This window comes from Mastacembelus armatus, chromosome 13, assembly GCF_900324485.2.
Source record: "Mastacembelus armatus chromosome 13, fMasArm1.2, whole genome shotgun sequence".
Taxonomy (NCBI): Eukaryota; Metazoa; Chordata; class Actinopteri; order Synbranchiformes; family Mastacembelidae; genus Mastacembelus; species Mastacembelus armatus.
In genome coordinates this window covers 19523723-19543247 of record NC_046645.1, presented here as the reverse complement: position 1 = coordinate 19543247, position 19525 = coordinate 19523723, and the positions used below count along the sequence as shown (strand labels likewise).

General features: G+C 39.6%; 1 protein-coding gene across 1 annotated transcript in view; it reads right to left on the bottom strand.

The window, feature by feature from the left end:
• The window catches only part of robo1 (roundabout, axon guidance receptor, homolog 1 (Drosophila)), a 157285-nt gene extending 138773 nt beyond the window's left edge, over positions 1–18512 (bottom strand). The window contains exon 1 of the mRNA XM_026294513.2: positions 17821–18512. Within this exon, the coding sequence (XP_026150298.1) occupies positions 17821–17968 (148 nt within the window). The 5' untranslated portion in view covers positions 17969–18512. The remainder of the gene's footprint in view (positions 1–17820) is intronic.
• Between the last annotated feature and the right edge of the window lie 1013 nt (positions 18513–19525).

Genomic DNA, 19525 nt, shown 5'->3' with positions numbered 1-19525 from the left:
ATAACACGTTTTCCGATTTTATGTACAATGCAGTTTCTTATGAAGTTAAAAAGGCCTAGCAGTATGTTGTTTCAGTGCAAAAACTTCCTTCGACCTATTTTAAAAGCCTAGAATCAATATACAAACATTTTCCAGTTCAAAAACTTGCCGCTTCACAGTACTTTACTAAAATTTCAATGCTCAGTCTGTGCGTGCCAGATTTCCACATCCCACTTCTGTAAGTTACATTCTGGTCAATGATTGGCTTCTAAACCAGTTGTGGTGTCATAAAATTGTGATTGGAGATCCACATCTTAAACTCAGAGAGGGTAACATTGACCCTTCAGCCACCGATTGTGAAACCAGCCTTCTCAAATCCTGCACATACAGTACATCATTCTGCACAGTAAAAGTACTAGACTAAACACATTTTTGAGTGCAGAGCAGCTTTCAGGTGTGATGGGAGAGCAGCAGAAGTACCTGTGTAGCCCAGAGAGTTGTCATCTTCGTGTTCGGTGTTGGGAGCTGGTGTTGCCCGTTCACTGGCTCCGTCCTGAGCGACTCCCATCTCTGTCAACAATAACACCACAGGGACTGAGAATCCAGACTGCACACTTTCCCCACCCACGATCCCAACCTCCAGCCCTCTGCATCCTTGACACAAGCAGAGAGCAAACATACTAAAAAGTGCTGAGCTCCATCCTTGTAAAGTCTTTCTCTGGCTGCAGAATTCAAACACCCACATTGCAGTAAACAACTAAACTTTCACAATCCCAGTAGTTGTGTATAATCCAATCTGTGTGTCCTGGTAACTTCTGACACACATCAATCATTCAGTATAGATTCATGTGAATGAAATGTTGCAGTCTTTTTCTCTCTGGCCCCGGCAGAAGGTTGAGCTGTTGTCCTGTGTTGGGCTGGAGGGTAAGTGTGCGGTGGTAAAACCGAGGCGTCTCTACCGTATCAATAGCCGTAAGTAACTGCACCCCTAAGGGAGCACATGGGCAGGACATGAAGGAGGGCCAGAGCACACAGTGCATGATCGACAGCGCCTCTCTGTATGCACACAGACACACCATGCACACAGTCTTGATGCAAATACATTGGTGCATCATTAATTGCTAATCAGCTCCTTTTGATTCGGGCTTGTCTTTATGCTTGTGTCTTCTTTGGAGTGACAGGTTGAGTGCGTGAGGGTGGGCCATTGGGGGAAGGCGAGAAAAAGAGAGGCCAAGAAGGTTGGGGTGTAATATGGCTTATGGGGAGACAGGAGGCCAACTGTGCCCCTATGAGGCTCTCTGTGAAATAAATTTGACTCAGTCAAGCCCATTTTCTTTGTGACCCATTGACAGGGGGTTAATTTGGGCTGAGTGGCTGGGGTGGGGAGGTAAAAGGAATATTAACCAAGAAGCATCCAACCCCTTTAGCTAACTGAATGGCAGTGTGTCAGAAGTATCTGTTTCCTCAAGAAGACCTGGCATCACCTCTGATAAACAGCAGACGGTCAGATGAAATTGTTCATTGGAGAGTACTTTAGATCACCAGAGTGTGAAAAGGAGGGATGGCCTGTCATTTTGTTTCCCCTCCTACCATTAGATAATTTATAGCAGACATTTACAGACTTTTTAAACACACCAATGATCAAAAATCTCTTTTTGAAAAACTTTTGGACACATTAATAATAGTAAACACTAAAGGACATTCAAAATATAGTGATTATATCCCCCCTGCTGTTCCATTGGTGTTACAATTAATGTGACAGTTAAAGGGCCTCACACTGGGCCGGGCCAATTTTCAGGCACTTCTCTGCTTGTCTGTTTATCCAAGTAGCAGCATTTGTGTGATAGCACTACAAGAGAGCACAGCCCCTGAGTCACACGGAAATAACCACACAAGTCCAACTCATGCACATGAATGAAGTGTGATGGTACACATAACACAATAAATGATAGCATGCTTGACATGAAGAAACATCAAGCAGAGTCTGCAACATGTCTGACACTTATAGCATGACACCAGTCAAATATATATTCTTTGCTTCAGACAAAACTGTAGTTTGGCAATGAGAAATTATAGGTTGTAAGAAGTATACAAATTCAAAAACATGTTCAAAAACAAGGATTCTTCTTGTAAAAAGTACACATTCTACCATTCATGTCACATTCAACTTGCATGTCATAATTCATACTTGTAGTGTTTTCTTAATAATAAATGTATACATTGTATAGATATACAATGTATTAGGTTAATACACTTATGTAATATTTAGTTTGAAAGCATGGAGACTCCTCTTTGAGCCTGACCTGGGCACTTTTTAATATTGTCTAGAGACGAGGTTTGCATGTAACACTAGCAGTTAGCATCTTACCTGCTAGCTTGCGTCTATCATATCTCTCCATACTAAAAGGTCATTCGTAGCTCAAAAACAGATATCCACGGGCAGCTGTTGGCTCATTTTGGAGAACAATAGTCCACAGACTAGCTAAATGACAGGTGCGTTCTATGTAGGTGGCTTAACAGATCCAGGATTAAATGAGTAATATTGGATGGTCCAATTGTGGATAATAAGGATATCTGGTAATGTCACACCTAAGAAGTGGATTATAAAAGCTGGATTCAATCTGCGCACCTTCTTGAGAAAAGCACATATATATCGATAATCAAAACCATGATTACATGGGTTCCCATGGGCTCAATTTCCAAAGAGACAGAGAGAGACAGCACCTTTTTCGCCACAGCAGAACAAAAATGAAGAAAGATGGATGGCAAAAAGTGTCTGACAAATTAAATGCAAATGTTCATTTTGATCCTTTATGTTACCACAACTGCACATCATATCCTCTGCACTGAGACTTAACATTTCAACAGACCTAAAGTAAAATATTAGAATATTCTGCAAATGGATGTGTAGCCCAGGCTACCTGTACACATACAAACATTGTTTATTATAGCTACCAGATAAATTCATGAAATTAATAAATTAATTAATTAATAATTAATTCCCCTCTTCTTAAAAGCAAATAGCAACTGACAAGATCCCTGCTCGAGCTTTTATTTTCACCTGTGTGAATTCTCCTGTCACATTAGAAAAACCTTCAAAGGGTGGAGAACATTAAACTCTCATCCTGATTCAGTACATAACAATACTGCCTGCATGTTCCTGAAGAGGTATAAAATGCTGCACACACAGGTGGCCAGAGAAAACAATGAAAACCTCCTTTATTACATTGTGAACATTTTCCTGAATGTTTGCCGATTGTGTTTGATAGGTTGTTCTGTTTACAATGACTAAACCTCAGAATAAACCTGCTCCTGAGCAGGTTTGAGATTACTGCTATGTTGCCAGGAGAGCCGTCTCACCATGACTTTGGAAGAAGCCACAGATCAAGGATCATGTCAAATCGTCAACAAAATGATCTAGTCAGTTCACCCGCGTACGACGAACTGGCCACAGCTGTGTTGCATATGTCCAACACTTGTTTTATTGTCAGCTATTGTTAGTCATCCAATAATGTCTCCCATTTGGAGATCAAAGGCAATAAAATTGCCTTTCTATGTAGGAATATTTATTTAAAGTGGGTTCCTGTTTTGTATTTAATAAGCATTAAAAAATATAGCAGGACCTCAATAAGAGGTCATGTCCTCATCAATGCCAAATTTATTACAATAAATATAAGGATATATGTTGACAAAATGGATTTGACTTATCTTATATATTGTATACTGTGCTCGTTACATCTTTTTGTAAATTCCGCTCCTCTCTCCCTGGGTGGTCCACAGTCACAGGTCCAATTTGAGACCACTCCAGAGCTCATTAACCGGTGGTGTGCCCAGCTGCCTCTGAGGCATCACAATACAAAGTCAGGACCTGAGTGTTACCTTATTACACCCTTTCAGACTCAATACTGCACCCAGCCCCAGCTCCCCTTATGGCTAATTAATGGGGCACATGTGCAAATAACCGACTGCTTACCAAAAGATACAAAGGCAGTCCTGCCCCCCCTCTAGTCACTCCTCCTGGGCCCCAGACCTCCAAGCACTCTGCAAACATGACAGCATGTCTTCTTTTCTGGGTCATTCTTTTCTCTATGGACCAGTCCATGGGGTACCACACAGGCTTTTGGTTCTGTTTTCATACTTTAGTTGCTAATTATTAGGTCATCTCTAACTAGGTTTGACTTGTGTGGTTGTCGCAACACTGGCCATATGGATCCAGTAAGCACCCCTGTACAACCTTACATGGTAACAAGACCTATTGCTCATGCAGTCTAGGTTGTTTATTTGCCAAATGCAAGGAGCTTTGTGAATGAAGATGCTGGAGAGGCTCGTTGTTTGCTCATTATTATCTTGTTATGAATTGGCAGCAGCACTAGAGCCAAGGCAGCCAGTATAAGTGATGGAACAGCTCAAAATGATGAGTGTGGGTAGTCTGACTTTAGGGTTTACCAGGACTGACTGATTAGTTGTGTAGTACAAGTTCCTTCATACAACCTGATCAGAGAAGCAACATATTTTTGTAACATGATCTCAAGCTATTTCAATGATTAGATGGGTTTCTTGGTAAATGGTCTCCCCCAAACATCTGTTTGCTTTTTGTCTGGTGACAGAGAGAAAATTTGAACATCCAACAAGTATGATAATTGCTGTGCAAAATCAATAGGATTTTACTTTTTCAGTTAATACCCTTCATTTACAAAGCTGATTTAGAACCAGCTTAGGACCATCTTCATCCTTTTGGGCCTGAGTTCACTAGCGTTCACTATTATTAAAAGAGACAAAAGGAGGCAAAAAGAAAGAAAAAAATGTAATTTTCAGCAGAATCTAGTTTGTCTGCTTCATCTGTTTCCACAGCACCATTACACTAATTTCCATTTTGATTACACTTTCTTTGTTTTCTGCATGACTAATGGAGTTTTAATCAGGCCTTGTGATGAAGCATACATATGCAGTAAGCACACACTGCAGAAGAGAAGGAAAGGACAAAGTCAAAGCGGAGACTGGTTTTTTCTGTCTATAACTCTTAAAATAACTCTAAAAAGTGTTAAGAACCAAATTTAAGCACAAAGCCCTTGAGATTCAAGTCTAGAGATGAATAGCATACAGTCAACAAGAGGACTGGGTGTAAATAAATAAATATCAGCAATTAATCCGAACAATGCTTTCAAAAGAAAACTATTATGGATATGGTGGAAAGTCATTACACGCATCTACAGTAAAATATATGGTGTCTAACCAAGCTGTTGAGATAGGTGCCTTTAAAAGAATAGTTTGACATTGCAGGAAATATGCTTAAACAATGGAGTTATTGTAGATCAGAAGATTAGTAACACTCTCATGTTTTCATGTTAAATATGCGAGTGATTACCTCAAGCATAGCACTGGAGTCTTTTCTCACAGTGACTGATAAAACCACAACTTGTCAGTTTTACACTTTGTATTTTGTGCACATAAATATGATCAGATATAATGTGTTAATTTGTGAGTTCTGCTGGTAGAGGAGAAGTGCTGGTAGCTGAATTCTGCCTTTTAATGTTATGTTTTCAACAGCTATTTAAGGAAGTGACAGACTACAATAATTAGGACTGTATTATTTCCCATGGGTGAACTGCACTATTAGAAAAGGAAAAATTAAACAAAAGTTAACATTAAATGATTTTGCAGATATTTTCCACAAAACCCTCTGATGTCCTCAACAGTCACAGTTTTGCTACTCATTGCTCTTGCTCGAGGAAGCATCATAGCAATGACAAACATAACCCTTAATATGATCTGATATAATGTGTTAATTTGTGAGTTCTGCTGGTAGAGAAGAAGTGCTGGTAGCTGAATTCTGCCTTTGGATTAAACAAGGCCAGCTGTTTTCCTCTGTTTACAGTCCTAAGCTAACAGGGTGCTGGCTGTAGTTTGATATTTACTCTATGGACACAAAAGGAGTATTGATCTTTTCTTCTAACTCTTAGCAACAAAGTGAATAAGTACATTTCCCAAAACATTGAAGCAGTTTTCAAAGACTTAGCAAAAACACTGGAATTGCAATATGAAATAATATAGTTGCTAAGTTGTGCTGCCGCTGTCTTGAGAAAGTGGAGCAAATGACACAGGCACAGGCACATACTTGGCATCCACTCTGCTGGCTTACTGACTCTAAACTTTCATCTTGTAGAAAGGTTTGCCTTCACATCTGCTGTGTATTAATAGGTATGTTATTATACCTTTAACATAAAATATCTACTTCTAAATTGCCCATAGGATTGAGTGCTAATGCGCATTGATGTTTGTCTGTATATGTGGCCCTGTGATGGACTGATGACGTATCCAGGGTGTACTCCCAAAGAGAACTGGGATAAGCTCCTGCAGATCCCTTTGACCCTAAATAGGAATAAGTGGCTATGTATAATGGATGGATGGATGAAATATTTGCTATACCCAAACTGTGCACCCTTTTGTAAGAGGCAAGAGGAAAAAATGTTTATACCGTAGAACATATCATTACTTTATATATTTTGGGTCACACTGCAGTTTTATGTACTGTATCTCTCCTCAAACCTAGTTTCATTAGTTGCAAAAGCCACAATAAAGGCATGCATGTCAATCCTCAAACCTGGAACCTGACTCATCCCTGAATGCATGACTGATTGATTGTGGTTATATAAAAGTGCAAATGTCAAGAAAGAAATATGTTCCAATTTGCTTACTGATAGATTTACTTGGAGGGCATCAGCAACCACACACACACACACAAAACAGAGACAGTTCTAAGAGTTGAAGGGTGCTAAATATTGCATGGTCACTTGACTGAACCTCTGCACAATCGCTCAGTGTCAAGCAGACTCAGCGAGTTAGTAGTCAAATTGTAACTGTCCGAGCTGCTATCAGGTCAGTTTTGTCCCCGATGAGCATGTGAAACTAAAGGAAGGGCTTTTGTGAAATTTCCTTGCCTTTTTCATTCCTGCACCTTTGCATTACTAACATGTACTATTATGCCTACTTGAAACTATTCTTGGTTCTTGGTTAAATAACACCAATGTCAAATAAGTTCAAAGTCTGGAAGGAATCTGAACGTGCTCTGACATCCCAGTGGAGCTGATGCAGGCATTCTCCATGCAGCCAAAGCCCAGATGTCCATCTCTGTCACACACATACTTTTCTGTCCAGAGATGGATTGAAGAAAGGAGAACAGAAAGATGGAGAGATTTCTCATAGGTTAGAAAAATAAGATCTTTTAAGGCTCTAAAGTGTTGTAGCTAAGATCAACAGCTTCTGAATGCTTATTATATATCAGTCAGGCTCATGACTCATAAGCAGCTTGTCAGCATCCACACCATCACAGCAAACAAGTGACCTGACAAAAAACTGCTTCTTGTAAGTTTTCCTGCATTACACATAAGTACCATGAGAAAAAATCACCACCCATTTTACCATCTCATTTACAGAGAGAACAAACAAATAAAAAGAAGAAAAAAGTCATGTATGACCATGGCAAGTGAGTTCAGAGGGTAGTCAAGCAGATAATTCAGAGCTTGTTTCAAGGCTGTGGCACATTAATACCAAAGTGCAATGATGCTACCTTTGTCTGCTCTTTGATTCCCCTCATCAGGCACATGTGCTTTAAACACACATGCACATAGACACACCCACATTCAAAGGAACTGGAAAGAACCCTCAAACTGAATTCACATATGTTTTTTGTATAATCTTCAAAAATTCCATCAGTATGTTAATGTGAACAATTCTTTCCCAGACCTAGAGACCAGAAACCAAGCTTCTAATCTGTCATCCCTCCCAGCAACATTTCTGGAGCTGCTGCCACTGACATAGTCTGACTTTCCAGGCATAAGGAAAATTTCTCTTAAGCTGTTATACTTCAAATGTATTTCACAGTAGTGGTGACTTTTTTTTTTTTTACCAGAAAATGTCACCATAACTACTTGTGTCAGGACTCCAAGACTTGTTTATGTATTTAAAATTTAAAACTGCTCTGCTTGGTATACACATTTTGTTGAACAAAGATGTAAAGACTTGATATTTGTTTATCATCCCTAGTTCACCTGTGCCCTCAGTGCCTAACAAAGTGGCTGGAAAATGCCTTAAGGCTGTTTGTGCGATTAATGCGAGCCAAGGGGAATTTTGCAAATTTTAATTAAAGAATCAGAGAGAGGAAAAGACCCACCAGTGATGTGCAACCTTCACAGGGTCTGATGTTATGACACCCAGCTTTCAGTTCAAACTAGGCACACCCAATCTCTTTCTTCTCTCAAACTGTGTTATGGTCAAAACAAATGAGTGAACACTAAATACATCTTGGTTTGGCGATGTTTGCTGAATAGCTCCACTGGTATGCAATTATTGCTTCACACTGTGTCATTTTCCTCACCTCTATAATAAAAATCAATAGACAATGGAGCTACTGTTAAAAGAATATACCCATACATACATTTATTAGTATCTTTACTTAAACCTCTAGATGATAGATATATATTCAAAGAGAGGTAAAGTCAGAATCTTTAATATGCCAAACTGGTATTAAACTCTGTAGAGCTGAGGTTGATGGAAATATAATTTTTAAAAATGGGGTTTGCTTATAAACCATAGAGTTGGACAAAATCAAAATCTGAATCAATGGTGGCAGAAGGAAAGTCATTAAAAGCAATAACATGATATAAAATTTTGTGACAATCGATCTAGTGGTTTTAGAGATATTTAAACTACCAGGATGGGTCTAAACAAAAACTGAGGGGTTCACCAATCACACATACTCTGGAACTGTGTACTGATTTTATGGAAATGCCTAGTAAAGTATTTGTTGAAAAATTTTGGTCTAGACCTGAATGATAGACTGACTGACACTGACATCCACAGAGCATGTTTCTGGTGTGGCTACAACTATCCAGACAACAAATGTCAAGTGGTTTCATGTACGCTACAGTTCATACAGTACATTGACAGCGTTTCTAAGAAATTACACTTTTAGTCACTTTCTATTGCTGGAGCCTCCCACCAGTACTGAAGTTATATAAAAATGCATTACAAATGCTTTAATTGCATCATAGCTCTTCTCTGCAGACAAGGTATTTTGCACACAACAGTTTAGTAATGACTTCAAGGTACTGATTCTGTTTACTTTTCTTTGATTACCTGTGTCACAGTTCAGTCACCATCTGATCTGAAGTCAAGGAAACTAAACAAACAGCAGGCACAATCTCCCATTCCCAGACTCTCTCTCCTGTCCACACACAGTCTCATTCTGCCATAGATCGATGCTTGTCAGGGAGGAACATGTGTATGCTAATTTACCAGAACTATTCACAGTCCAATGAGAGAGTGCAGATAAACCAACTTATGCTCTCAATATGTTTAGTTCTGATTAGAGGAGATGGAAATGAGGCCCTGAGAAGATGTGTGGTGAGAACATTGCAGCCATGTAACCAGTTTCTCAGCACTCCTGGAAAGAAAACTAACAATCTTAGGAGACAGCCAGATCAATACTGGCAGTTTAGATAGCAGAGCCTGTGCCAGGGTCTCTGTGCTCTTGGCTATATGTCCACAGATCTACAAAGTTGATGTTGAGCACTCACGGGGACCAGAAAGTCCAAATCTGCAGGGTAATATGACAAACCTTACTGTTCATTTCAACTGGGTGCAAGGAAGAAATGGATAGTCAGACACTTCAGCCTGTCAAACAGTCACAATTCTTTATGCTATTTTTGGTGAAGAAAACATTGGTGTTTCAAACATTCACAAACATCAATACTAAAGTGATGTAAGTGAAGCTGATGACAATCATGGGCTAGTCTTGGTAAAAATATGCCTCTGGCTTTGTCAGGTTAGCTATGTTGTGATAAAAGAAAGGCAAGTTCATATAAATCTAAATATACACATATATGTATATATAGATCAATATGATGCTGGGAGAGTTGCCATGACAATATATATATATATATATATATATATATATATATATATTTATATGTAATGTCCAGAGGATTGCAGAAAAAACCAAAAAAAATAAAAAATCCAACCAACCCCCTCACCAGTAAGAAAAAGGCTATTCAAATAGTCATGTCTGTTATGCATGGGGTGTGGTAGACGAGAAGGCGGCGCAGGACCCAAATACAGAACACAGTTTTTAAAAAAACAAGTTTTAAGGAAGATGTACTCAAAGCGTCTCAAACACAGAGGAAATCATTTAAGCCTCGAGGTAAGGCTGGGCGGCCGGCGACCAGGGACCAGGGAAGGCAGGCGTCTGGACAGAGGGATCTCTGCCATGTAAGAGGCAGGAGCGGCGTCCCGAGAGGAGAGACAGCCGGCAGGTAGAAGGCAGGTGTGCTGAGCAGCAGGCAGTGACAGCTCACACAGGGAGGCAGCCAGGCTCAGGCTCAGGCACAGGGGAGAAACACTTCTCTAATGTAGGCACAAACATAACTTGGTTAATCCTCCGACAGAGAACAAAGAGAACACTGGAGGTGTATATATACAAGGGAGACATCTGGTTAATAAGAACCAGGTGAAACTAATTAAGCCCGATAAAGCTGCCAGGGACCGATACAGGGAAAACAGGAACTTCAGACAAAATAAAGGTCCCCGGCTGGAAGTCCCAAAAGGGAGTCATAACAATGTCATTAAATCAAAGCTTGTTTTAACCTGATATGATGCCGGGAGAGTTCAGAGGACAATATAATTATATGTTATTAAACAATTCATAATATTTTATTACACATCTGCCCTAACTCAGTACAAACTCTTGTCAGTGCGACATACGCAATTAATTCTCTAGAAAATATATCTTTCAACATGTTTATGAGCGTCTTATCCCGTCATATTATTTCATTATCAGTATCATCATCAATGACTATAAATTGGTCTGTGTCTGTGAAGACAGCATAAAGGCACAGGATTTCTTCATATGGCATATAGACTGTGGAATGAGTCTTATGCAACTAAATGAATGGCTACCAGCTGTGATATCCAAGCCTTTAATTCATATGGAAATGAAAGTGACATGAACAGTGGCCTCATGTGGAACATATGAAGTTAACCATAAATAGCTTGCTGCTCACTAGCACAATTACACTGCCAACTTTTGTTATCTCTCTTTTTGTGTGACACTGCCACCTTGATAAGTGTCGTGGAAATGAAACATCTGCTTTAATATTTACTCTGAAATCAGCAACTCCTAATTGACAGAAAAAAGAGCTATAACTGCTATGACTTAAAGAAATAACAATATTAATTATTTTAATTACTAGTTTCAAATAGCCTAAAGCTTTCAAAAGCTATCATGATGGTTTTTGCTAGCTACAAACTAGTAGTATCACATGACTCATGGGAGTGCCAAGGCACCCGAGGCCAGAGGCTGTGAGAAGCAGATCATAAATCCAGAAAAGGCAAGAAATGTAACAAAAGACAAAGTGCAACTTTCCACATCTCCTGTCAAGGCCTTGTACAGCCCTCCCTTCTCTCACCCCTTCACAACACATAACCAGCCAAATTTATTATGACAGGTGACTTTCAGGACTGCTGATAGGATGTTGTGCTGTGCAGGCTATCACATTTCCATCCGTTTTGTGTTAAATTTAAGCACATCAGTGCATTTTTACTCAAAATAATCTAATTTTTCTCTTGAGAATGTAAAATGTGGCTGCACACAATACAATGCTTGCAGTGCAGTTGTTCATGCTTTATTGCAGTAAATCGGCAGCATTGTAAATCACACAAGACCCCAACATAATTTTGTAACATTCATGGTGGCTATAGTTGCAAAGAATACCAGGGTGTCAACTGGTAATATGTTCAATAGTGGGTCCATGTGGTGTGAGACTGTCTTTGTCTTATTATTTCCTTCAACAATGCTGTGTTTGCTGTGTAGCTCTGTTTCTAGTATTATATAAAAAGGCAAAATTAAGAAAGTGCATATCACAGATTGATAAAACATTTTAAAATAAGTAAGAAATGCAGTGGCTACCAAATACACAACAATTGATAATCACCAGCTCTTTCAAAATGAAGAGACATGTCTGTTCAGTATAACATTGCCCTTGTCTTGTTCCAGAATTCCAATTAGCAAATTAATTAAAGGGGTTCATTTTAGGTTTTATGGTGTGAGGCTCCACTGCCAGTCCTCATTAGTGCTGATTAGTGCCACTGTATTGGCTGCCCCTTTACTGAGTCATAGCTTGTTGGTGATTCCATTTTGTTCCCCTATTCACACCACAGTCATAAAAGTCAGCAATATATTGTTATCTTTGCATTGCAGTGATGATATTACAGCAAGACCATATCATCTAATTTACCAGTTAATTCCAGCAAATTTTAAAATGTTAATACCAAGACTTTTATCTGTTGGAGATCAAATGCTTTGAAGTGTAATTTTTTCTGCAGTCACGTGAAACTGGCACTTATGATGAGAATGACAGTCAGTTTAGCCTTAGGGGTGTAACCTATTCTCAACCTTGGATTCTGTATCTCCTCAGTGAGTACAACTGACATTGAGTTCAGACCTTGAGAAAACCTCTTTTCTGTCTGTATTGAGGAAACAGATGGCTTGGATATCTCACCACAGATGCAATCACAAGCACCGAGTAATCAGTGATTTGTGAGTGCATTTCCATTATGACCATGCTGCTGCTGGTAGACAGAATTGTGAATTCTTTTGCGGAAATAATGTGTGCTAATGCTGTGTCAGCATCAGAGGGATGCTGATGCACAGAGCTTCTCAGTTCCCACCATGGACAACCAACACACTGACACAGCTGGAATGCATTTACACTGACCTGACTATGCCACTATGGCAGCCAAGCAGAGAGCAGAAGCTACATACGGTTCTAGAAACCAATGGACTGATAAAAAACCTGTATAGACAAGCTTTCTGTCATCACATCAAATTGGTCCAAAGGCAACAATCACAAAACAGGAGTTTCCCTGCCCCTAGTCAACCAGAAGCAGCAATGGCCATTTGTTGCTTATGTTGGTCATGAGCCTCCACTTGCACAACCATGATGCCTCTGGTCAATAGCGTGACCAGAATATGTCTGAAATAGGCATAACAACATAGTGCCTCGAGCATGAAGACATTTTGCTTTCTGGAGGTGTAAGGCCTCTCCTATAATTACCACTTCATCAATGAAGTAAAGGGAAAACAGGGCCCAGCACATTTTTGTCTGGGATGGTAAAGAGCTTGCTCTGTCTTTGGTGTGGTTGATGGTAGGCTTTGATGCTGTCAGCCAGACGGACTGTTTGCACTATATGCACACATTTATATCTGAACACCATATAGTATGTACTTTAGAAAACCAAACAAATGTCAGTAGAAATGGTCATGTTTTAAACTGAGGGCATGAGAGCATCTAAAGAATCATCATCACTTTTTGTATTTTGTGCCCTAATTTGTCTCTAATATTTCATGTAGTTTTGAAACATGTTTTATTTTTCCCCTGGTTTCCGCTCCACTTTATTGCAAGTCTTTTGTTATGAAGTTGTCATTGCTGTTCGCTCAGGGCACAGACTACCATGTTGCTCTTCTGATGCATGATATAGTTTGTGTGACCATTGTGAGAAAAAAGAGGAATACAACATCACTGTGTGGTACCATTTACTTTTTAACCTGACCTGACTGCATTTAATAATGCTTGACCTTTCATATGCTCAGAATCAGATCCCTTTGCTTTCACTCTGCCCCATGCCTGTTGGAAACCAGTATTTATGGATCATGTCTGATCACAATGTCCACCTGATTTTTTACTTCTCTCTGCTAAAAAGATTCAATTCCTCTCATAATTTACATACAAGGTGGGATTTTCTCTGTGAATACAACGAAAAGTGAAGTGCTGTATCTCTTAAAATACTCCTAAAATTTGAACACTGAGTTGCCGTGTAGGATTGCGAAGTCAGCAGTTAACCACAAAATGAGCTTAGATATGCACAATTAGACGCTGTCCTCTGTGAAACAATTATTTCTTATAGCTAATTTTTTGCTTATACTAGCAAGTTAGACACCTTACATTTTATGCACTGATATGAATAATCAGACAATACTGTCCCTGAGACTTACTCAATACATCCCTACCTTCAACCCTTTCCCAGCCCAGCATACTACTAACTGACCTTCTGCAGCCTTGTTCACGACCTTGCTCTGTGCTTCTGTGCTTATTGTTAAAATTGGTCGAACCCACTGGATCTTTGGAAAGAAACAGTAAAGGTGTAATACAAAACAGAGCTTAGTGGAACTAAAGTAGAGAGTCACAAAAAAATGAAAAAAGCATACATCTTGGCCCTCATCAACATCTCTAACTCTGAATTAGAGGCTTTGTCTGAAAGATTAACTTTGTTCTTTTTGGTATAAGCGACTGACATGGCAGTCATATCTGATGTTATAGCAGAAAGAGCTCTTCGAACCTGGTGCTCATGGGATCCATCTTAGCTATTATGCATTCCTTCTACACAGTGAAGGATGAGCAATATTTGTTCTACTTGCCAGTGAGGGCCTAATGATTTGGACACTGTTTCTGATGACAGTGTGTCTGTGGTTAAGACTGTCTGGACTCCATGTTTCCTCTGACCCAAACCACAGGATTCAGTCCACAGCTCATTAGCACTCATTCATTCCCCCAACCAGGCTTGTATGTCTTTGTTGCCATCTGATGGATACACAATTTCAAATCCTTGCATATATGCAAAGACTTAGATTTAGAGTACAGCGTTGTACTCTAAATATACCTCCTTCTATACTTGCAAGGACATCTCATCAATTTAGGAAAATGAAACCAGAGACTTATTTAAACTGAAACCTACAGCATGTACAGTGGATAAAACTTTCAACTATACAACTATTTAATTGGTCATGACAGTCATCCAGTACTAGTTTTCTCACAAAGGCCACCAATCCACCAAGCCTTAGAAGACAGTATGACAAAAAATCAGCCTACATCTTTTTGCTGAATATCTTTATTTACTTTTCTTGCAATAATAAATAGGAAAAATACTAAACCACATCCATGAAAAAGTGTATTGTAGTTCAGTTGAATTCTGAGATACAGTCAGTCATGTTCCCGTACCTTCTTTTAGCATTCAGTACAGAGTAAATCAGCCATGAATCCTATAATCTGCACCATCCATCAAAGGGATAAGGGTATGTCAGCGAGGAGAACCAAAACCTCAGCAAACAGCATGAGGCTTGTGATCTGCTCTATGGACATGCAAGTACAAGCTCGGCCAAACCTCATTTTTAAGGTTCTTTATGAGTACTGTAAATATACAGTATTCAACATGGTTATGTCATTTTGAAATTGGGTCAGCACATCAGCTAGCAGCAGCATAAATGACCCATGAATGACCCACTGCTGAAGAGTCTTTTGATTTGTCCAGCAAATTGTTGTAAAACCTGAGAAGGGGAAGATGCAAAAAGCAGAGTAAAGGTACAAGAAAGGCCTGCTCAGAGGGACATGTCTAAGCTGTGTGGACCCAAGGAATCAATTGGTCATTAAAAATAGAAAATGTGATATTTTATTTATCATTTACACTCACGCACATACACAAATGGAAACGCATGCATACATACTCACACATAAATCCTATTTTATGTATTAGTCCTACTTCATAAAATGGTCAATGTATATCTTTTGAGACAGAGAGACTAAGATTGTGTCTCTACATGCATTAGAAAAATGCACATTATGATTTGCCAGAGTGAGAAATTTGATGGTAGATATTTACTCTCATGTAGCAAATAATAGCTGGTGACATTACTTACATCAGCAGGCTGCCATTATACACATTCTTTATAGCTGCCAATGAAAATCTTCTTTTCAGATTGCAGTATTTCTCATCCATGTAGTGTGTACTTGCTACTTCCTGTTCCCCCTAAAACAAAACTCTTCACTTTTGCCATGTTCCTTTCCACTGAGCATCATCCTCAGGATACTGCTGTGTGAAAGAGGAGGACAACATTTGATCCACCTGTTTTTGGTTGATCCATTTTCTGTTGTTGAAAAAATTCCTTGTGTTGACCTCAATTATAATAAACCCATAAACATAAAAGCAGAATTTCATGTACCAGAAGTTTTTGTATGTGTTGTAGACTCTCTGATCTTTATAACTGCAGTAATAATGTATATAATAATATTATTGTTAATAATATGACTATATCACATACACATACTATAATTGTAACTAATTTAAATTAAACAGGGCACCCGACAGTCTACTAATTGTTTGCCTTGGAAACTGATCTAAACATCACTGACTTGTGTTTTACAAACAGTCACAGTAAATGTTGCCTCCACCAGCTACATCTGGCCCAACACCTGCTTGAATGGTAGACATTGCCTATAGTTGGCCCACTACAGTGCTGTGGACCTCCGAGCTCCATGCTGCCAGCTGCCCTGCATGATGGACCCCTGCCTGGACCTTTGGTGACCCCCTGCAAAATGCTTAGTCGTGCTGTGGAGCTTTTTTGTGGATTCTCATTATTCAAATCTATTTCTTTGAACAGAAGTGGTTCAGTCAACTTAGACTGCCTTCACTTAAGTTCCTCAGAGTAGGAAGCTGATAAGCTGAAAAGATTAGATAACACTAAAATGACACTGCTAAAAGAGAAAAGTTATGGGTGAATCACATCACTACATCAGCTGTGATACAATATATGCTATAATTTGATCCATTGTTAATTTAAAAACAGATAATAGCTACTTTAAATAATAAAGATTCAGACCTATAGGCCTAATGCAATGCTGCACTGTACACCATAGTTGCCAGTGGATGTTAAGTGAGTGAAAATTGTAAGTGCATTTTAATGTTCATTAGTTTCTCTGTTCCAGTTTCCACTATTGCCTTTTCAGAATTAGCAATTGTATCCTCAGTAGCTAAATATAACACCAGACTCAAGACTTCCAGTGTCATTGTCAACTAAACCTGTAAAAGATATTGCTTTTCATGCCACTATGAGACAGCTCATGTCTCCTTGGGAAGGCAAGTGACCTGTTCTGGTTTGAGTTGGTGCCTCATTTCATCCCATCCTAGTCATTTAATCTTGGAAGAGCATCAAGATAGTGATCTCCCTTTAACCTCCAGAGAGGGGACACACACAAAGGGAACACACTCTCCACTTCATCACTCAGTGTCAAGCAGTGGTGGCATGCCAAACAATCCCATTAGGCAGCAACCTAAAGTCCAGGGACAACAGCAATGTCCAATGTCCACATCTCTCTGTTCATTTAAACATCCTCTTTCCTCCCTACATCCATGCATTCATGTGTCAGCATATATAATGAACTCAGAGCTACACTCAGCTTTTACTCTGAGGAAATAGGCAGCCCCATCACTTTGAGTAGCTTTTTACAACTCAACACTGATCAATTAATGACTACGAGTGAGATCCAGAGAGATATTCATAGAGAAATATTAGCGTGATGCTGAGAGAAGGAAGAGGACAGGGAGCAGAACATAAAAGTATGAATTGCTATTCACAGCAAATCCAACAGCAGAGGCAATTTTGCAGTCACGTACATATTGATACCTCTTAAAGCTGGCAACACACACCAAGGTCGCTGGCCTCATATAAACGATTTATTTCACTTTCATATCCAGGTGCTGGTAGCAAAGAAATGAACTGAGACTCAAAGAGCAACTGGCGTAATCAAAATGGCACAGAATGTTTAGTGCTTCCCGGATCTTACTCGAGTCCAGGCAATGAAAAGAATAGTAAAACAAAGTACAAGAAAGAAAAGATGTTTGACCCTGTTGGTTCTTTCACAAGTTGAATAAAATGCAAGAGAAAGAGAGGAGAGAAAAAAAGCAAAGAAGAAGGAAAGGGCATTAAGTGTAGCACTGGGAGGAGGAGTTACTCACGGCTCCTGTCACCCTTCCATCTCCAGCTTCCCTTGTACTTCCCCGAACTGTCCCCTGGTACACACACTCCATTTAGCACCTCCACCAGCACCAGCAGCAGCAGGAGGGGCATCCGCCTGCTGGCAATGCCTGCCTCTGAAGCTTGCATCAAGGCTACAGCAGAGAGTCATGGACCATTGGGAGTGCTGTTTCACTCATCTAACACAGCTGTATGACGATATCCAAAACAATAACACGTCTCCCTCAGCTTCCCCTGGAGTGTTAGCCCTGGGTCATCACACTGAAGCCCCAGAAGGGTCACACACTCTCCGCAGACACCCACGTCCTGCTGGTGGACTGGAAAGATCCTTCTAAAGGCAACAACTTTAGAGACATACTATAATGTCAGCGCTTGTGGACAGGCAAAGTAAGCCTGGATTTCTGAAGGTTCACTTTAAAATATTGATCTTGTCTTTTTTCTCTCTCTCTGCACTCTTCCTCTTCCTCTTGTTTAGTGCTTCTTTCAGTTAGAGAGGTATTTATTGCAGTCGTGATCAAAGCCTCAGTCTGAGCTCAGTAACAGTCCCCATGAGCAGAGATAGCACAGGAAGAAGCTTTTTGTATTTCCCTCTTGCAGAGCAGAAGTTTTTCAGGTCACAGTATGGACCATTGACACTGATGATGACACACCACTGAGCCAACAGCAGCCAACTCTTGCCATCCACACCAGGTAGTGACTGAATGACTGAGAGTGTCCAGGAGTAGGTGTAAGCGTATGTGTCCTCCCCCTCTCTCGATTCGTCTACTCCCCACTCGTGTCAGATCACATGAGGAGGTGTTAATATGAATATAAGGAATAAATCACAGAGGTAGTTCACTACTGAGCAGCTTTGACTTTGTCAACAGAGCTTCTGAGAAAGAGAGGGACAGAGAAAGAGGGAAAGAGAGAGAGCACCTCTAGCAAGGAAGCAAAGGAGGGAGGGAGATATGGAGGAGAGAGACCGAGTGAGACAAGCGCAAACGGGTGCGAATAATAGCAATATCTCAAGTGCTCTTGTGCTTTTGCATGCCTATAATGCTTGTTCAACAAATATTTTGATTGCAGGTAAGCTCAGTGGTTGTAACCTGTGCAGGAAGATGTGTGTGTGTGCTACTGAAACAGGATTACTGTACTCTTAATCCTCCCAAGACGTAAAACAAACACACTGCTGTACCTGCTTGCCCTGGCAGCCCAAAATGGATCTCTATTGGCATGTACAGATCAGTTTGATGACTGTTTACGTGTGAGACAACTAATCTATAATTGATGAAAATTAATACCTGCCACAATTCAGAAAGGATACAGTATCTGGATAATATCAGTCTGGCAGTTATACTGTTATACTTGTTATATACTTGTTATATAGTTATACTATTTTAATATTTTAGCATAAGCTAAAATACATGAAAATCTTTACATCACAAACTCAGAATCAAGATAAAAACCTGTACTGATTTTACAATTCATTGCATGCTCTGTAGGTTTGTAATGAGCCAAATATATGCATTTTCATTTGTATATATGGCATTCATTTCTTTTAACACTAGGTTGGACTGAAAACAGAATAGGTCCCTAAAACCCTTAACCTTTTTGTATAAAATAATCTGTAAAGTAAGTTGGTAGATTCACAGTTGTTTGCTCCTGCAAGACCCTTTCTAGAAAAAAATATGTTCAAAATGATCACAT